Source organism: Macaca fascicularis, chromosome 5 (genome assembly GCF_037993035.2).
Source record: "Macaca fascicularis isolate 582-1 chromosome 5, T2T-MFA8v1.1".
NCBI lineage: Eukaryota > Metazoa > Chordata > Mammalia > Primates > Cercopithecidae > Macaca > Macaca fascicularis.
In genome coordinates, this window is record NC_088379.1 from 108,306,238 (window position 1) to 108,326,384 (window position 20,147).

Sequence of the window (20,147 nt, forward strand, 5' to 3'; positions counted from 1 at the left end):
TGAACATATAAAATAAAGATACTCTTAGATACTGAAGGAGAAGACTGGATTGTCTGTAGCTACTTTTAGAGTCACTGAACATAATGCTTCTCATTTTTCAACCAAAACCACTAATAATATCTTAGTTTTAAAGCCAGACACTCCTTGCTGGTCCGTTCTATAACCATTTACATGACTGTGTCCAGAGAAGACCTTTCACATGTCTTAGTTTAGATTCTTCAAACTCGCCCAGTTTACCAAGCAGAATAATAACTACAGCTAAATGGAAATTAGGGCCCAGCACAGTATTGGGCAAAATTGAATATTTATAGAATGGTTAAATAAGCCACAGATGAAATATCAAGTTGTCAATGTAATTTATGTAACTTTTATTTTCATATAATTTCACACGCACAGAAAAATACCCATATACCTTTACCCAAATAGCTACTCATTAACATTTTGCCTCATTTGCTTTATCATCAATGTAATTTTATAAACAGAATAATGTATAATAAGACAATTCCATAGCAATTTATAATTAGCCAATAAAAATAAAATGATTTAAACTCAAGCTAAAAGGAACACCATTTTGCTGCCAGGGCCAACAAGTTTAAATCCAATTCGCAGGCTTTGCATTGGAAAGCATATTGGATTTAGCCAAGTCTAAAGCCCACATGGGTGATGACCAATGTCAGAACCCCTAGAAATTTCCAGTGATCTCAGTGACATTCATTTTCATGTGAGCACACTTTTCAAAGGAAGATCACTCTAACAGCCTTTAAAAAAAGAAGTTGTTGTTAAAGCAATATCTTACAACAAAACCCATAAATGAAAAAGTTTTCCTACCCCAAACAGTAATCAAATAGCAACAATAAACCTCCTAAATTGTCTATCAATATGGCTACCACCACGAAATCTCTGTTGTAGCACTTCAATCGCCATTCCCCCTGAAATAATAACAAAGCACTTCATTTGTGTATTCAGTATTCCCCAAAGCTAACTATGAAAGACCTACATCACCTCAAAACCTTCCGTTTGGTTCCATAGATCCTGCCATGTCACATTCTTGTAACCAGCTGCAGGGCCATCTTGTTATAACTGGTTCAGGTCCTGCTAAAGCTGAAAGGTGAAGGGCTAAAAACAGTCCTGGCAGAGACTCCAGGACACCCCGGCACAGGCTTGTTTGAGGACATTGCCTGGGTAAACAGCCTCCCCTGAAAGTGTTCAGTGTACAACTCTTCGCAGAGCAATCGCTCAGATGGGTGGCGGCACACAGACATGTCCCTTGGCTTCTCTCCTTGTCTCTGTTCCCTTCCTCTCCAGCCAGTGCTTTAGAAATGCTTTATTCCCATTGTCCACTGAAAATACAACCTAGATTCCTTCAGTAAATATCTGTTAGGGAGGTTACATGAAAAGATTGCTCCAACTCACTCTTGCTGGTGGGCTCCCAAGGGTAAAATAATATAGTTCGTGTCTTCTCAGTCATGAGGAAACCGTTGTCACTAAATCTCCCTGGGATGCTGCCTACATCCAACCAGACAAAGGGAGCGACAGCTGAGGTCTCCAGATCAAAAACAAATATGTCACCTTGCTGAGAGATGATGGCCTGAAAAAGAAAAAAAAAATGAATGAAGTGAAGGATGAGGGAAGAGTGATACAGTCTGTATAAGTTCCTGGAAACATTTATGTGGGCCTAATAAGGAGTGCATTGCCCACAACTTTGGTTCTACAACTGCTACAGTGCAGTTTCAAACACATAACAATACATGGAAAATGACTATAGGCTATGGAAAGTTACCAAATTATAATCACAAACCAAGGAAATACATCATCTCCAATCATTAAGGAGAATATTTCACAAGAAGCTCAAAGCTCTACATCTTTTACAGTTTTTCTCAGCGTATCATCAAGAGAGCAACATTTTTACATACAGCCTGGGTGGTTTTAATGACTTTCTAAGGATATATCTGGACCTAGCTACAGAGCCCAACTGTGGAGCTTACATTCGAGTCTTCTGAAAAGATCCAGAAATCTAGAAAGCCCATTGCCAGAAATTTACAAAAGCTCTACCATTAGAGCTTCTCTCTTTTATTGCATTGTTAAGCCACATTATTGTTTTTTTTTACATGTGTGAATTCCACAAAATAGCAGCAAAAAGAGAGAGTGCAATTTAAATCGTGTCAGCTCCATTCCACTTAATTAGTCGAATAGCATATGCCCACAGTGAGGATGCGCTGCTCCCCAGGGGAGGCGGGGCGCGGTTTGCAAGCGTCTCTTAGTGTGAGCACGGAGCTGAGTGCAACCTGGTTTCTTAATGTGTGCATTTGTGATGCAACATCTCAGTCTTACATAATATGTTATGTGTGACATAAAGAATTTCAAAGGGCCTTTTTTTTTTTTTTTTTTTGAGACGGAGTCTGGCTCTGTCACCCAGGCTGGAGTGCAGTGGAGCGATCTTGGCTCACGGCAAGCTCTGCCTCCTGGGTTCATGCCATTCTCCTGCCTCAGCTCCAAAGTAGCTGGGACTACCGGAGCCCACCACCACGCCTGGCTAATTTTTTGTATTTTTTTAATAGAGATGGGGTTTCACCGTATTAGCCAGGATGGTCTCGATTTCCTGACCTCGTGATCCGCCCGCCTCGGCCTCCCAAAGTGCTGGGATTACAGGCCTGAGCCACCGCGCCCGGCCCATTTTCACTATATATAATTTAGCCTCACATATTTGTGTAATATGTTATCATTCAGGGTTCTGAGTTATAAACAAGGAAACCTATATTGATAGAAGCAGAAAAGAAGCTTAATAAAGTGCATCGGGTAGCTCTTCAGTCTCAGAGATTCAGGCTTGAATTTAGATGGCAAATTCCCAGATCACACCGCCCAGCTGTTCCAGTGAAGGTCCTAAAGCAGCCACAGGAACAAGGTCCATGTGGCTCATGCTAGCCTGCCCAGGAAGCTGCGAGGGTAGCATCAGCTTCTGCTGGAAGACCAAGGCCGAAAGAGATGCTGGTGCCATGCTCACGCTGGTTATCTTCTTGGGATTGGAAATCTCCTCTCTGTATGTCTGACTGCAGAGCCTGGGGTTCAAGCTTGTACCCTGGCTTCAGGGAGAGGGGGAGAACAAGTTTCTGGCATCTCCCTTGAGAAAAGAAGCCAAGTGCCTAGTCTATATTAACCCCGAAATAAACATTAACTAACATGATTATTACTATCATTTTATCTCTTTAAGAAGGACAAGCCTCACTGAAATCAAAATGAGGTAGAACAAAGAAAGAGCCCTGCTTTTCTCCCACCCCAATTTCCCATCTCAAGGTAATGAAGGCCTAACTCAGGAAAGAAAACAATCTTGTTTTCAAAATCATAAGTTTAGAGACTGCAAATTCATCCAGTACATAATTTTTTTTTCTTTTTTGGAAAAAAAATATGTAAGAGTAAGTCATTTTCTTCGATAACGTGGATTTTATTATGTGACTATAGAAAGAAGGTATGTTTTCAGTTGTTAGGCCTCTTTCAAATGAAAGACAAGAATTAGGTGTTTTTATATGATTATTTCTAAATGAAATGTAGAAAATCCTTCTCTATGAAGTTAAAGTGTAAAACAAATTTTAAATTTTCTAAAAACAGAGAATATAACTTTCTAGAAAGGTATTTCCCGAGTGTCCAGAAGATAGGATAACAAAATTTAAAAACATATATACGTACATATATTTCCAATTGCTATGTGTAGGGGAGAAGGAAGGAAAGGTTTTCAAACTACTAGACAACTTCCAAATTCTCCAGCTGCACAATTTTTATAACACCACATCCTGATCATCCCATTTTTATATCTTGGCAATTATAAAAAGATTTGGTGATTTAGCTACTTTGAAGCAATAAATCAAAGAGACTAGAGTGAATATTAATAGACTCTACTTAAAATTAGACTGCGTCAGCTGGGCTCCAATGCTTCCCAGCTACAGGACCTTGAGCTCATCACTTAACCTCCTAAACTGGCTTCCTCACTTATAAAATGCAGATGATAATGCCTGGAGCTGTGGTGAAAGTCAGAGACTAGGGAATGAAGCACCTAGAACAGCGCCTGGAACCTAGTAGACATGCAGGCAGTGGTGATGACTCGAGCCTCCTCTCCCTCGCTGCACCTGCCCACTAAGGAGGAGTGATGGGACAAATGAGTGGTGGTCACCAGCAACTCTGACAAATCCTGGATTAGAAATAGAAATCATTTGGTGTTTGCTTTTAGTGGGAAGAGGCCAATCTTCCCCCAGGCCTCAGAGAAACCCAGCATCAAGGGGGAGACATGCAAATCTCAGGATGCAAGGAGCTGGCCCAAGAGCAGGAGAGCCCCACAAGGCCACAGTTCCCTGCCCTCCGCCATGACCTGTGCTTACAGTGATCTGCGCCTTGCAGAGCCCCAGAGCCTCCTTCAGTGAGGACAGGAAGTGGTAGTTGGTCGGGCTCAGGAGTTCATGGTCCGCTGAAAGGTAAAAGGAAATCACACAGCTTTCCCGTGTGCAATTCCCACATCTCCTCAGCAATTCAGACACTGGCTCCTCATAGAGGCGGACAGCCTCTCCTCCTTTCATCACCAAATGTTCAGTCACACAGGAGCACACGGGCTCCAGGGAGCTCCACGTATGGACTCTCACCTGGGGAGAAATAAAACAGAATAAAAACAGGCATTCTTGGTTGCTGTGTTTTTAAGGAACAATAGTAGTAACAATTGCTGCAAGTCAGGGTAGCAGAAATGGTTAAGAGACTATGAAACCTGAGTGTTAATCCAAGTCCTGCAAAACGCTAGCTATATGACTTTCTCAGTCTTCATTTCTTCATATGTAGAATGAAAATAACAGCAGTAATGTCACAGACTCTTGTGAGAATTTAAAAAATAATCCATGGAAGGCACAGTACCTGGTGTGTTGTAATTTTTCTGTAAATGTGACCTATTTTCAGTGTTATTAGTGTCCTCTAAACTATAGCCACCTAAGACTTTGAGTTTCTAGCCTTTCTTTTTACTGAAATTTGTTTTTTAAATACAAATTTGCTTTCCACATGCCCATTCTGAATAGCTTTACTGATTTTTCACTGTAACATGCCATTTTTAAGCATTTCTTTTTATAAAGTTTGGACTATTTCCAGCCTCTCATAATTATAAATAACCTTGCATTTGAGGGGCACTTTATAGCATATGTGATTTGCTTTCATCTAGTTATTTTATTTGCTACTCATAGAAACCCCATAAGAAGATAGACTCGTATCATTTTACAGAGGAAGAAATTGAATCACCAAGATGTGAAGGGTTTTGCTTATGGTCACATCATAAATGGCAGGGTTTTAGCCTAAAATATATGTATTCTGACTCTCAATTAATTTCTCTTTTATTTTCCCAAAAGAATGTAACCAAACAACTAAAGAAATCATCTAAAACTCCCCTTCGATCTTAGAAAACAATCCAAGTAACTTACAGTGAGTGTCATCGAATAGTCCGAGTGAAGATCTGACACACCATAGATATAGAACGTGTTTTCATTCTCAAAGCCTACTGGTAACAGTGGAGCAAAGAAATTCTGAGCAAAGTAATGAAGCATTTTCCACTTTCCTCCATACTCTGAAAATAATCAAGAGTGTCAGGAGATGGCAAGGTCAAGTAGTCAGAGAGGCATTGTCCAATGGCCCAGCTGCGTGTGGCTCCTCGGGGTTCTAAGGGAGTGAGCATGTGAGGGAGAGTCAACAGTGGAGGGCACCCATGTTTTTGAAGGGCTCTGAGCCACTCTGGACATTATGTCATGTCACCCCTACAACATCTGGGCAGGCATTAGCAAATCATGCTGTTAGGCGATTTCATCACTGTGAGATCAGAGTACTTATACAAACCAAGATGGTATAGCCTGTCGCTCCAGGCTACTAACCTGTACAGCATGTTACTGTGCTGAATACTGTAGGTAATTCTAATCATAGAATGGGACAGTGAAAATACAGTACTATAATCTTATGGGACCACCATCATATATGCACTGTGTTGTTGACTGAAATGTTATATGGTACATGACTGTATATAATAACTTATATAATAACTTATAGATTCTAGGTAGCTACTGATTGCTTTAAAGTATAACCATTTCGGGTGATAAGGGATAACAAATACCTCCCCACCTGCAGGCACTATAAGGAGTGGACTTATTGGCTAATCAGCGGTTAAACGGGGGCTTTGAGGCCCCCAGAGCAGAAGCAGATACAGAAAACTTGTCACAGCTTCTCCCTGATACCCTTTTTCTCTAATAAGTACAAGGAGCTGGTGATCTTCCTCAGGCAGGCCGGATCCTGCCAGGGTTTAGAAAACAGCCAAGCTCTGGTACTTGGGTTTTCCTACTGTGATACTATATATATATATATAAAATTTTTCTTCTACAGTTAGATACGGTTTGGCTGTGTCCCCACCCAAATCTCATCTTGAACAGTAGCTCCCATAATTCCCATGTGCTGTAGGAGGGACCTGGTGGGAGGTAGTTACCTCCCATGGGGGCAGGTCTTTCCCATGCTGTTCTTGTGATAATGAATAAGTCTCACAAGACCTGATGGTTTTATAACGAAGGCGTTTCCCTGCACAAGTTCTCTCTTACCCCACTGCCATGTAAGAAGTCCCTTTGCTCTTCCTTCGTCTTCTGCCATGATTGTGAGGCCTTCCCAGCCATGTGGAACTGTGAGTTCATTAAACCTCTTTTTCTTTATAAATTATCAGTCTCAGGCATGTCTTTATCAGTAGCATGAGAACAGACTAATACAGGTTCCTAGCTCACAACTACCATAGCCCTTGTTACAGACTCTTGTTATAATGTTGAGGTACGTTAGGACTCAAAAGCAGGCCTCAGAAAACAGAATCTATCTCTCTGATCTTCTCCTTCCCTCCTTTCACCAGCCCAAGGCAGGACTCTAATCTGATTGTGGGTCATAAGACACTCATTCAGAAGGTGTCCTGCCTCATAACCTGGAGGAGGAAATGCTTCACACAGAGGCCAAGAAGCTGAATGGGCAGGCCTTGCTATGTTTCCCCACTCAGTCTAATGGTATTAGATCATACCCACTTTGTCCAATCACATATCTACATGGCTATCAATCATGGCTGTCCAATGAAGTCTCCCGATAACACCCAAGAGGACAGAGTTCAAAGAACTTCCAGATAGCTGACCACGTGAAGGCTGACAGAAAGAGGAACACGCCTCATCCACATGCCTGGAGGGTGGCACACCCCAGCCTCACAGGGATAAAGTTCTAGCACTCAGGACCCTTCCAAACTTCACCCCATGTATCTCTTCATATGGCTGTTTATTTGTGTCTTTTAAAATATCCTTTGTAATACAGCAGTCAGAATGTTTCCTTGAGTTCTGTGAGCCATTCTAGCAAATTAAACCCAAAGGGGGGGGTCATGGGAACCCCAGCTTGAAGCTGGTCAGTCAGAAGTTCTAGAGGCTCAGACTTGTGACTGCTATCTAAAGGGGGAAGGTAGCTTTGTGGAACTGAGTTCTCAACCTATGGAATCTGATACAATCTGTAGGTAGATAGCGTCAGACTTAAATTGGAGGGCACTCGCGTGGTGTCCACTGCAGAAGTGATTGCTTGCTTGGTGTATGGGGGAAGTTTCCCATACATCTGGTCACAGAAGTCTTCTGTGTGGATTGTTGTCGTGGAGTGAGGGAATTAAAAAAGCACTTTGAGGCCAGGTGCAGTGGCTTACGTCTGTAATCCCAACACTTTGGGAAGCTGAGGAAGGCAGACCGCTTGAGACCAGGTGTTCAAGACCAGCCTGGGCAACATGGCAAAACCCTGTCTCCAGGAAAAAAACACAAAAATGAGCCAGGCATGGTGATGTGCAGCTATAGACCCAGGTACTCAGGAGCTTGAGGTGAGAGGAAGGCTTGAGCCTGTGGGGTGGAGGCTACAATGAGCCATGATTGCACCACTTCATCAACAGAATGAGACCATCTCAAAAAAACAAAACAAAACAAAAAAGCACTTGGAGTTTGAGTGTTTTTTTTTTTTTTTTTTTCCCCACAGACCTATACTTCCTGAGGAACTCAGGAATAATCTACATGGAATCATTTAAAGGAATATTTACAAAAATTGGGCTCTCCCATTTCTTGAATCAAACTCAGTTTCAGAAGTCCACAACCTCATCTACAGACAGAAAGCAGGATCAGTATCCAAGAGTCTCTGAACAATATCTCTTTGTCTACCTTTCCAGTATCCTAGAAGGATTTTCCCCCCAATTCTACCTCTGATTCTCATTCAATGCTCTCTTATCTGGTTGGTGCTGATAAAGAGTTTGGTCAGAGAAACTGGATTAGAAATCCAATTCTCTGTAAGAGTCACCCATCTGGCAGTAATGAAAACATGTTTGGAATGAATTTCTTTTGATCTGCATTCACAGCCAGTTTAAGAGCCTCACCCCCTGCACTCCAGCCCGGATGACAGAACAAGACTCCATCTCAAAAAAAAAAAAAAAAAGAAAGAAAGAAAGAAAAAAGAAAAAAAAAAAAAACACCTTATCCAGCCTTCCTACTTTGTGACCTTGCCTCATGACCCCAAACTATTCTTTACATTATTAACTGAACTTTGTTTCAAGTCACCTCTAGTGAAGGGCAAAGGCTCATTATTATTCCTTAATTTTTTTTAAATGTACCAGAATAGATAGGATAATTCAAACTGCAGATTCCATGCCAGTCATCTCACCTGTTGCTAGTTGAACTGTTTCAACTGGTCACCTTTCCCATTCGGGATTCTGCCTCTACTATCTTTTCCCCAAGAGCTAAATAGGGCATAATAAAGATGGCCTTAACAGACATCTTCATTATGTCCTTAAAGAACATCTTTATTTGTCCTTAAAGGTGAATCAGAGAAAGGGAAACTTTAACATAACCAGACGAAACTTCTACCTGACTGAATTCTCCAACACAGAAGAAGGGATGCTTAAGTTCACGCTTCTTTAGCCCCGGAATGTCCTCTTAAATAAATTCAAAATTCTACGCAGTAATAACAAGACACGTGGCTGAGACTTTTGTATAGGAATCTATCCCATGCTTAGCCTGCTGTTGCAACTTTGCACGGCACAGAACTCATAATGAGGTTGACCCTAAGGCTCATGGAAAGGCTACTAAGGTGAGCTGGGTGGAGGTAGTTCCTCGGCGGGCTTTTTAAAGAATGACCTCTTTGGGTCATAGTTCTGCCTGGGCTAATCTGACCCCTCCAGCTCTGTGCTTTCTCAGTCCCTCTCCCCACAGTGTTGCTTTCTCTCACTTACACAAAGAACGCTGAAACACTCACCAAGAGAAGCCCAGGAAGGAGCTTGCCAGATGTCATTCAACTGCCAATACAGCGCCCCCATCGTGTGCCCTTGCTGATCCACTATCTCACTGCGACCGCGGCGGTAGAATTCAGTTTCTGTTTTGACACACTGGGCCTGCATCACCTGATTCAAGAAAACATTCATACACTGGTGTTACTGTTTGATGTAGACTGCCTAGATCTGAGAAAAATACAGGGTTTAGTTTCGTTTTCGGGTTTTTTTGGGGGAGCAATTTGGATAAATTAGGGAATTTAATTGGTATTAGGAATACATTATACTAGATCTGTAAGTAGCCCTTTAGCATGAGAGAAGCTGTTGTCTGTAACAGTGGGTTTGTCTGGTAGGCTTGGTGTATCATTATTGTGACAATGGAAATAGGGTGGTGTAAAAGGTTATCTGATAATGATAGTGTAGGCAATAAAGAGAAACAAAAACTACTATTCCAGAGCAAATGCTATATGTAGTTCAAAACTAGATTCTTTTCATTGATACATTTTGCTAATACCTTCATAGATATTTTTTTAAGAAAAACTTTTACTAGAAAAAAATTCTATAAGAAAAATAACATTGTTATTTTGAGTCTGATATTATCCAATCCCTAATTCTTTTTTTCTAGTCAAACAACTGTTTTGATGTCATGATTTTTGATAATGTAAGATTTCTCATGAATGGAATTCCTTCATTGTAGCAGAACAGATGGTAAATTGCAGCAACGAGACAAATGAATTTAGCTCTTGTTTAAGAGACACTAAAGAACTTCACACAGGACCCTTGATTATTGACATCATCACTGAAAAATCAGTCTCTTTTATTGCTGCTGTTACTGACACATATGAATCACATGCTCTTAGCCTGAAGCTGTGCTGAGGAGGGGCGCATGAATGGGCCACTGAGGAGAACCCAGAGACGGTCAGAGCAGCAAAGTTTGTCAGAGAATAAGATGGCCCTAGAGTAGGGCTGGGGTTTTCACAGAGGAAGAAAAAGAATGGTGCATATGGCCACCAAAAGACTAAGCCGAGACACTTTCCCATAAAAGCAAAAAAGCTCAGATAAAGGTAGAACCTTTAGATAGAGGAAGGCTGACCAGTAAGGAAGTCATAGATGAGGTTATGACTTACATGAGTCACAGCCGTCAAATTCCAGAAGGGAAGCAAGAAGAAATTGTGGCCAGTCAATAAATATTCAATAAGAACCTGCAGGATATGTTACATACTGAGAATGGTGGGCACCCCTCCCAGAAAAAAAAAAAAAAAAAAAAAAACAGCCCACCCTATGGGGCTTATCAGCTTTTGTGGGAGACAGGCCTTCATCAAAGAATCACAGAAAGGCATGTCATCATTAAACAGTACCAATGCTAAGTAGGAGAGGTGTGTGATGTTACAAGCTCATATGGTGGGGCAATTGGGCTGAGCTATAGAGTGAGGATTGGCCCAAAAGAAGAGAAATGGGAAAAAGAGAGAGGGCAGAACCTTCCAGAGAGGACAATATGCCATGGGAGGAGGATGTCAGGTCGGCTAAGAACTGAAGAAAGGCCAAGAGGGCCTGATCTCAGGAAGTCGAAAGCAATGGAAGAGAAGCTGGTGAGAATCACAGGGACCAGACCTTGGAAGGCCGCATGTTGAAGGTGTTGGTGTGCATCCTAAAGGCAAATGGAGGTCACAAAAGGCTTTTAAACTAAAGGGTGACGTGAAGAGATTTACATTTCCAAAAGATAACTGAGACTACTAAAGGAGGAAGGGATTGCAAGGGGGCTGGAGCGGACTTAGGTAGACCATTTAGGCAAGAGATGGTTCTAGCTATGAGCAGACAAAGCAATGTCTTCTCATTCAGGAACCAGACCACTAGGACCACAGCAACAGTAGCTGGAAAAAAATGTTCTAAAGTAAGAATCTCACAAAGCAAGTGCATTGGTGCCACCTCAAAATGACCAAGGCCCCTATAAACATTTGAGTTTTTAGTCTCTAAACTATATCAATTTTCAGCATTATCTGTAAGATATATTTATTTCATATATCCATTCTAACATTAATCTCCTCACTATAACTTATTTTTCCTGGTATAATAGGTAAAATGTATTAGTCCCTTAGAATTTTCAAAATTTGAAAAAATTTTAAATGCAAGTAGGATTCCTAACCCTCACTAGCAGTGAAAAGAGAAGAGCACAAAGCGGTTCTGTCTAGTAGCCTCTCTTACAGGAAATTAGCATGAAAGAGCATAACCAAGACTCTTGTGTGCTCCAGGCTCCAGCACAGTGCGGTACACTCCACACACAGATGGTACCATGCTAATAACATGGACCTGAATCTATCCAAACCAGTGGGTACCAGTCAAGGCTAATGAATGACACCTTTGTTCATAAAAATGCAGAAGACTATTGCCCACTAAACTTCTTAAAGGGATGTTGTACAATCCTAGTTCCCTGGAAAATCTCTAGAACTTCCCCTTTAAAAACCATACCTATATTTACACATCCATGCATCCTTTCCTAAAAAGGGCAATCTTTACACATAAAAGGAATAAATGCTTAGTCATTTTCTATATTACTCAGTCCACTGTTAGCAGACAAGTGTATTTCAGTTTTAAAAATATGCCTATTCAGTTGGGCACAATGGCTCATGCCTGTAATCCCAGCACTTTGGGAGGCCAAGGTGGGCGGATCACAAGGTCAGGAAATGGAGACCAGCCTGGCTAACACGGGGAAACTCCGTCTCTACTAAAAATACAAAAAATTAGTCAGACATGATGGCACTTGCCTGTAGTCCCAGCTACTCGGGAGGCTGAGGCAGGAGAATCGCTTGAACACTTGAACTATGTGAGGTAATGCATATGTTAAATAGCTTGAATTAGCCGTTCCATAATGTACACACATATCAGAACATCATGTTGTACACCATAAATATATATTTTTTAATTTATCAATTAAAATAAAGAAATATTAATTTTTTAAAAAAAGAAAATCAATTGACCATAAATGTATATTTGTTTCTGGATTCTCAATTTTATTGAATCAATCTATTAGATATACCTGGTCTTTTGTCATTACCACACTGTCTTGATTACTGTAGATTCGAAGCAAGTTTTAAAATCTTTTTTTCAACAGTATAAGATTTGTCAAATGCTTTTTCTTCATCTATTGAGATGATCATGTGTATTTTTTCTTTCTTTACTAATATGGTTTATTACACTGATTAACTTTCATATGTCAAATCAATCTTACATTCCTGGGATAAATCCCACATAGTCATGGTATACAATCCTTTTTATATGCTGCTGGATTTGGATTGATAGCATTTTATTGAGGATTTTTTTTCTGTCTACATTCATGAATTATGAGTCTACAGGTTGCTTTTCCTGAGATATATTTGTCTGGTTTTGGTATCAAGGTAATGTTGGCTTCACAGAATGAGTTAAGTGTTTCCTCCTCTTATTACTAACTTTTTAGAGAGTTAATGAGGGGTTTCTTTTAATTCTTCTTTAAACATTCTTAGAATTCACTAGTGAAGCCATCTGGTCCTGGATTTTTCTTTTTAGGGGAAGGTTTTTTTGTTTTTTAATTAACTCAATCTTAGTTGTTATAGGGCTATTAAGATTTTCTATTTCTTCTTGATTCAGTTTTCATGGGTTGTTTCTCTAGGAATTCATCCATTTCATCTAAATTATCTGATTTGTTGCCATATAATTGTGTATATATTATCACCTTATCTATTTCGGTAAGGTGAGTAGTAATATTTCCTCTATCATTCCTAATTTAGTATTTTGAGTGTCCTCTCTTTTTTCTGGGCCAGTCTAGCTAAAGGTTTGTCAATTTTGTTGATCTATCCGAAGAACTAACTTTTGGCTTCATTGGTTTTCTCCAGTGTTCTAATGAGGTCTTTATTTAATGTGCCAAATTTCTGATGCCCACTTCACTTAATTGCTGAAAATTACTGTTAACAATTTAACCAAACACCATTATCACAACTGTGAAGGGACAGAATATTACAGGTTAAAAAGCAGAAACCCTACTCCATTCATTGCCCTGAGTCCTTAGGCAAAATATTTAACTTTTCTGAGCCTGTTTACTCATGTATAAAATGGAAAAGAGTGATATGGGTGTAAGCACTTCATGACCCAGGACCAGGCATTTAGTAGATACCCAAAGAATGCTAAATATTTGCTTGATTTTTAAATTACATGATGCCTATACAAACTCCTATACATAATATACAATGTTAGTGGTCACTCTTTCATTCCCCTCCTTTGCCCACCCTACTCTCATCTTAAATGCTCTGTATGGCCTGGATCTTCCATCATGTCTCAGTGCTACTTGCCAAACAAATAACTATTCTAGGGCAGCAGGTATCATCAAAACCTGGGCCTGCAGCATCACCTACCTTTTGTCCTTAGTTCTTATGATCAAGTTGCTTACAGCATGGGAAGATAAAATGGGCCCCTAAAGAAAATGAGTTTCTGAAGGACATCCCCAAGCCATCATTAGATGTTCAATAGATACATGAAGAATAAACAAAAGCACTAGAGAAGGCTGTAAGCTAAGGGCTTGGTAACTAATGTCCTTGGCCTGGCCTATTCTCTTACTGGCCAATAAGAGGCCATGCTGGTAGAGTAAGTTACTTAAAAGTTAGTTTAGATGTGTTCGTTTAGATAGCTGGTCCTCAAATTAGAGAGTGAGATCTGTGTAACATAGCTTAAGAGGGTGTGCTCATGTATACGCGCTATTTGGAATACAATATAACAGGGAAAGGGAGATAGTAAAAGGTGAGGCAAGATTATCCTGGAATACTAGGAGAATTAAAGAGGCAAGAGCCCATAGGGATATCTTTGTGACTATAAGATAAAGAGAAGATAGGGAAGGATCTGAACGTGAAGAAATTTACTGGACAGCTTTCTCAGCTAAGACTTTGCTGACAGTTGCAAATATTCCTTAATTAATAAACCATCTAAAAATTGGCACATAGGCAAGCAGTGTGTTCTTCAGAATAGTATGACAGACTATGAGAAAAAGAACAGGAGTGGGAGTAGGAATATAGAAAATGGAACAGAGAAGTGTTTTATTTCTAACACACAGATTAAAGAGGACTGTTCTAAAATCAAAGTAACAAGGAAAAACCCTAAAACCCTAACATTTTCTGTCTATATTTCAGTCAAGAAAATCTGACACTGAAAACAAAACAAAATAATCATAACTCTGAATTCTTTCATCACAGATGTCATCTAGTAGGTTGGAAAGTGCCACGGTAGACACTCACAAGCCACACGAGGACAAGTCCAATTCTGAGCCAAAGCCTGAGAGGACACCAGTGCTAAATTCTCAGACAAAACCATCATCAACAAAAACTGGCAACAAATAACTCCACCTGTATGCCCAGTTCCTAACTATGGACCTTGAATGCTGATCAGTTCTGAAAAGAAAAATTATTTCTGTCAGTTCTTGGAATATAATTTTGAGGAAAATAATAAAGTTAGAGTAATAAACAGTCGGAAGGAGAAAATCCAGCATAAAAAACAATAGCAGAAAAGTCTCTTAAACACACACACAAATACTAATCAGCCTATTTTATATATCAGAACACTTTAACAGAATATCATCTGTGGAAAACTTCAAAGATAAAGTGCAACACATTTCAAGGGACAGACACCAGCATTGCCTTTAACCTTGTGTTCTGGTAAGTTCGTGAATTACACATCACCCTGGCAAAACTGTCCTAACCCATAAGATTATGATTGAAACATTAAAATTCTCCTAATCATTTCGTCACCTTCTAAAAAAGATTACAGTTTTCTGCTTTAGCTTCTATCATGGGGTTTGTGTTTTCCTATAGGAGAAAACTGATGAAGGTGTGAGCATGAGTTTGGATTAAAATTCGTACGTTTTTAGATACTAAGATAGGAAAATTTAACTGTGATTATGTTTTTACAATTTTCCTATCTACTTCAGATCAACTTTTATGATTGGGATTAGGCTTTTACCTCCTCTCTAAGAACTTCAAACACGAATGACAAAAACAGCAGGTAAATAAGCAGTGACTTTAATGGAGTCTTAAGTGTGGTCACAGGTTTATGAACTAAAATAGGTGAATGAAAAAAGTAAAATGAAAACATCATCCAAAATTCAGTTTGGCAGTTTCCTAAAAAGATAAACATAAATTTGTTATATAACTCAGCAATTCCATTAGTATATTTCTACCCTTTGAAAAGGAAATCTATGTCCATACGAAGATTTGTATATGAGTATTCATAACAGCATTATTCATAATAGCCAAAAATTGGAATACAATATAACAAATGTCCATCAACAGATGAATCTGATGAATGGATAAGCAAAATGTGTATATCCATACAACTGAATAGTATTTGGCAAGAAAATGGACATGAACTACATGCTATAACGTGGATGATCTTCAAAAACTTTATGCTAGGTGAAAGAAGCCAGATGCAAAAGATCACGTATTTATAATACCATTTACATGAAATGCTGAGAAAAGTAAAATCTATAGAGACAGAAAATAGATGTATGTTGTCCTGTGGCTGGAGGTGGGAAAGGGGAGTGACTGTAAATGGGTACAAGGGTTCTTTCTAGAATGACAAAAATATTCTAAAATCGGACCATAGTGATGGTTGCACTACTCTATAAATATCACTTAACTGTACTCTTAAGATGTGTGGATTTTATGATATGTCCATCATACCTTGATAGAACTGTTTTTAAAATCCAGCAAGTTGCACGCTGTAACATTCACAAATCTCGATATATGCATACATCCATGTAACTACCACTCAGGTCAAGATAGAAAACAGAAAGTTCTCTTGTACCCCTTCCTAATCACTGCTCACACCCTCCTCCACAAGAATAGTTAATACTACTTGGCTTTCTATCATCCTGATTGCTCTTTTTTCTAATCTGTACTTTTTTCTATAACATACTTAAATTTCAATATAAAAGAAATCAATACAGTTATGTATCCTTTTATGTCTGGTTTCTTTTACTCAATGTAATACCTGTGAGACCCATCCAAGTTCATGCTGATTATCAGTAGTTTATTCTTTTTTTATTGCCGTGGAGTATTCCACTGTATGAATATACTATAATTTGTTTATAAATTCTCCTGTTAAAGGACATTTAGGTTGTTTCTACTTTGGGGCTATTGTGAATAGTGCTGCAATGAACATTATTTGAGAAATCCATTGGTGGACATATTAACTCATTTTTCTTAGGGGCATAGCTAGGAGCAAAAATGCTGATTCAAACAGGAAGCAAACATTTAGCTTAGGTAGAAACTGCTATAAAATTTTCCAAAGTGGTTAAACACATTAAAACTCCTACTAACAATGTCTAAAATGTCCAGCTGTCTCTCTTCCTCACCGGCAGTTGGTATTGTCAATCTTTTTAATTTTAGCCATTCTGCTGGGTGTGTAGGGGTATCCTGGTATGGCTTTAATTTGCATGTTCTTTATTTAAAACAAGATTGGGTACATTTTCATGTATTTATTGACCCTTTGGATATCTTCTTTGGTGAAGTACCTGTTCAAGACTTTTGTCCATTTTTAAATAGATTGTCAGGCTTTTTCTTATTGCTTTATAGAAAGCAATAAGAATTGCTTTATCCTGGATACAAATCTTTTATCAAATATATGAATTAAAACTACTGGTCCCCAATTTGTGGCTTGCCTTTTCTCGCTCTTAATGGTGTTTTTTATACTTAATGGTGTCCATAATTTCAATGGAGTATAAATTTATCAATATTTTCTTTTCTAGTTAGTGCTTTCTATGTTCTATATAAAAACTCTTACCTATCCCAAAATCATGAAGCTATTCCATGTTTTCTTGAAGCTTTATTGTAGTACCTTTCACATTTGAGTCTCCAGTCACTGATCAAATGAAATTTCTAAAATTTATTATTCATTTATTTTTTAGAGATGGGGTTGTTCATATTTTGTCCACGCTGGTCTCAAACTCCTGGGCTCAATCAATTCTCCCACCTCAGCCTCCCAAGTAGTTGGGACTACAGGTGTGTGCCACCATGCCCAACAATCAAATTAATTTGTATAGGGAATCAAGTTCATTTCTTTTCCCATAAAGGCATCCACATGATACAGCACTGTTTATTGATAAATGATTCTTTTCATACTCAATTGTGGTGGCATCACAGCCATAAATCAGGTGTCTATATTATACAGGGATCTGTTTCTGGACTGTATTGTGTTCCGTTGTTCTATTTTTATCCTTGGGAAATGGCACTGCCTTAATTACTAAACCTTTAGAGCAATCTTGAAGTAGAGAATATTTTCATACACAATTTCTTTCAGAATTTTGTGAACTGTTTTTGTAAGAGGCAAATGCCAAAAATGAACTATTTCATGTCCTATGTGTCATCATATATGTTCTTTGAAGAAAATAAATTCCTTAAGCAGTAGAATGAAAACTTGAATAGTTTTCACCATATATGGCCTACAAAATCTACATAATCTCTTACATTAATTGCAGGAACCTGTTCAACTCTAGAATGAAAACGACTTACCTGAGTAAGGTAGATGGTATCTTTAAATGTGCGTAATGGATCTGTGCTCTCGGGGAGTTTGAAATGAAGTCCAGCCTGATAAAGCATTTGTTTGTTACCACCTTCGTGATGTTGTCGATGAAGTGAAAACTTGCTACTGAAAGACCAGTCCTCTGTAGATGAGACCTTTCGAATAAAGAATAAGAATTAGAAATCTGAAAGTTAGCAGTAAAACTACTCTTCTATAAGTTCCTAACAAATCTGGAAAGTTAGAGCTCGAAAGTTAAAAAAGCTCGAGGTTTGTTCTGTGGCTCCAGTTTCATAAATGTTTTGCCATCCTACTTGTTGTTCAGTGAAGGACTAGCCTTGTGGAAAGTAGAATCACAAAACTAGGGTTTGGTACGTATATCCTCCCTTCCTCCAACTAAGAAAGTTATATTTTGGTGTTTCTCTTAAGATTCTTGTTTTATCAAAACATATTGCTGGTTTTTGAAACATTTACTATAAGTATTTTAAAATATCATTTTATCTACTTAGGTAAATATTTTATCTAGTATTCATTTGTCAAAACTTAATAATAGAATGCAGTTGACACTGTTAAAACTGTCACAATTCTTAAATAGGAATAAAACACCTATTACACTGTAATAGGAATATTATGAGAGTAAATGCTTTAGCACTTACACTGCTCACTTGTTTCTCAGTGATTAGTAAATGAAACCGATGCATATGTTTAATTTTTATATAGTTGAAAACACAAACCAAATAATGTTACTTCTCTCCCCCAAAAAAATCAATCTTTCATTTTTTAAGCCAGGCCCAAATTATAGGATCTTTATTTTATCCATTTTATCCTAACATACAGGATCTTTCTTTTATCATCAGCTCAAATTAAAAAACAAAGTAAAAAAACTCACATTTGTTGGAGTATACCTTCTACAATAAAAGAGAAAAAAAGCAATCATTCTGGCTTTTAGGCCTATAATTTAATGCACTGTTAGTACTTAAGAAAGAAGACAATTGCTGGCTACATCTGAAAACATCCAGAGTTTTAATTCAAGTTACACAGACTTTGAAAAAACATAGTCTGCCCCTCCACCCAAAAACCTGAAAATTAAAAAAGTTTAATCCCTGTTCATAAAGTATGACTTCTCATTCCCAGTAATTAAGCAACACATGGGCCCATTACCGTAAAAGGAAAAGGTTATTCTTCAGGAACTGATTCATACCCAAATGTAAGAAATGTACACTAGCCATATTAAATTTGGAAGATTTTCCTAATTCTAGATGTTTTTCCAAAATGCCACCACCAGAATTAAAGAATGCTAACTACTCCTATTATGTATTTAAAAGAGAGATTCACATGTACAATCATCTCGTACACATTTTAGATGCACATCCCTTATCGATAGTCTTCTTCCTATGCTTCCTCCTCTTAATTTATTTTATTTATGCTTATTATTTTTAATTGACACAATAAGTGTACACATTTATGGGGTACCATGTTATAATCTGATACATGTATACAATGTATAAGGATCAAATCAGGGTAATAAGTAAATTCATCACCTCAAACATTTATCATTTCTTTGTGTTGGGAACTTTCAAAATTCTCTCTTCTAGCTATCTGAAAATACACAATAAATTATTATTAATTATAGTTACCCCAAAGTGCTATAGAACACTAGAACTTAATCTTCCCATCTAGCTATAATTTTCATTGGTTGGTTAATTTGGTTGGTTTAGAGGTTAGTTACTATAATTAACCAACCTCTACTGCCCCTCCCCCACAACCCTTCCCACCCTCTGGTAATCACTATTCCACTCTACTTCTTTGAGCTCAACTTCTTTAGCTTTCACATAGGAATGTCCTTCCTCCTTTTCAAAGTCTGAAATACACCTTTGGGCCATGCAGCCTTCTTATTTGTAATAATTTGGGTCTATCCCATAATCAGTAAACCTGATCTTTAGTCATATGGGAGGCTTTCTACCTTCTTATAACTATGGTTTGAAAATCTTTCAAATTTCAGCTATAATAATATTACTAGAAAGAACTGGAAAGGGCCAGGCAAAGTTCTAATTACTTTAAGAATATTAACTTAAAAAATATATATTAACTTATTTAATACTCATAAAAACCCGGCCAGGTGCAGTGATTCACACCTGTAATCCCAGCACTTTGAGAGGCTAAGGTGGGAGGATCGCTTGAGCCCAGGAGTTCAAGACCAGACTGGACAACATAGTGAGACCCCATCTCTACAAAAATAAAAAATTAGCCCTGTGTGGTGGCACATGCCTGTAGTCCCAGCTACTTGGGAGGCTAAAGTGGGATGAGT

General features: G+C 38.5%; 1 protein-coding gene and 1 long non-coding RNA gene across 15 annotated transcripts in view; both read right to left on the reverse strand.

The window, feature by feature from the left end:
- Nucleotides 1-344: 344 nt before the first annotated feature.
- The window catches only part of MANBA (mannosidase beta), a 135,692-nt gene continuing 115,889 nt past the window's right edge, over nucleotides 345-20,147 (reverse strand). For 11 of the 14 annotated variants that reach the window (XM_074040227.1, XM_074040229.1, XM_074040228.1 and 8 more), the window contains 5 exons: nucleotides 17,833-17,997; nucleotides 9,295-9,439; nucleotides 5,442-5,584; nucleotides 4,368-4,625; nucleotides 345-1,588 (listed from right to left, as the gene is read on the reverse strand). In XM_074040227.1, coding sequence (XP_073896328.1) covers nucleotides 1,364-1,588; nucleotides 4,368-4,625; nucleotides 5,442-5,584; nucleotides 9,295-9,439; nucleotides 17,833-17,997 — 936 coding nt within the window. In that variant the 3' untranslated portion in view covers nucleotides 345-1,363. Of the gene's footprint in view, nucleotides 1,589-4,367; nucleotides 4,626-5,441; nucleotides 5,677-9,294; nucleotides 9,440-17,832; nucleotides 17,998-20,147 lie in introns of all 14 variants that reach the window. The other 3 variants (XR_012434979.1, XR_012434977.1, XR_012434978.1) reach the window with 2 other exon arrangements.
- On the reverse strand, nucleotides 19,657-19,982 carry LOC135970969 (uncharacterized). Its single transcript, XR_010586923.2, has 2 exons — nucleotides 19,857-19,982; nucleotides 19,657-19,805 (listed from the first exon to the last, which is right to left on the reverse strand). It is a non-coding gene; the product is annotated as an uncharacterized lncRNA (long non-coding RNA).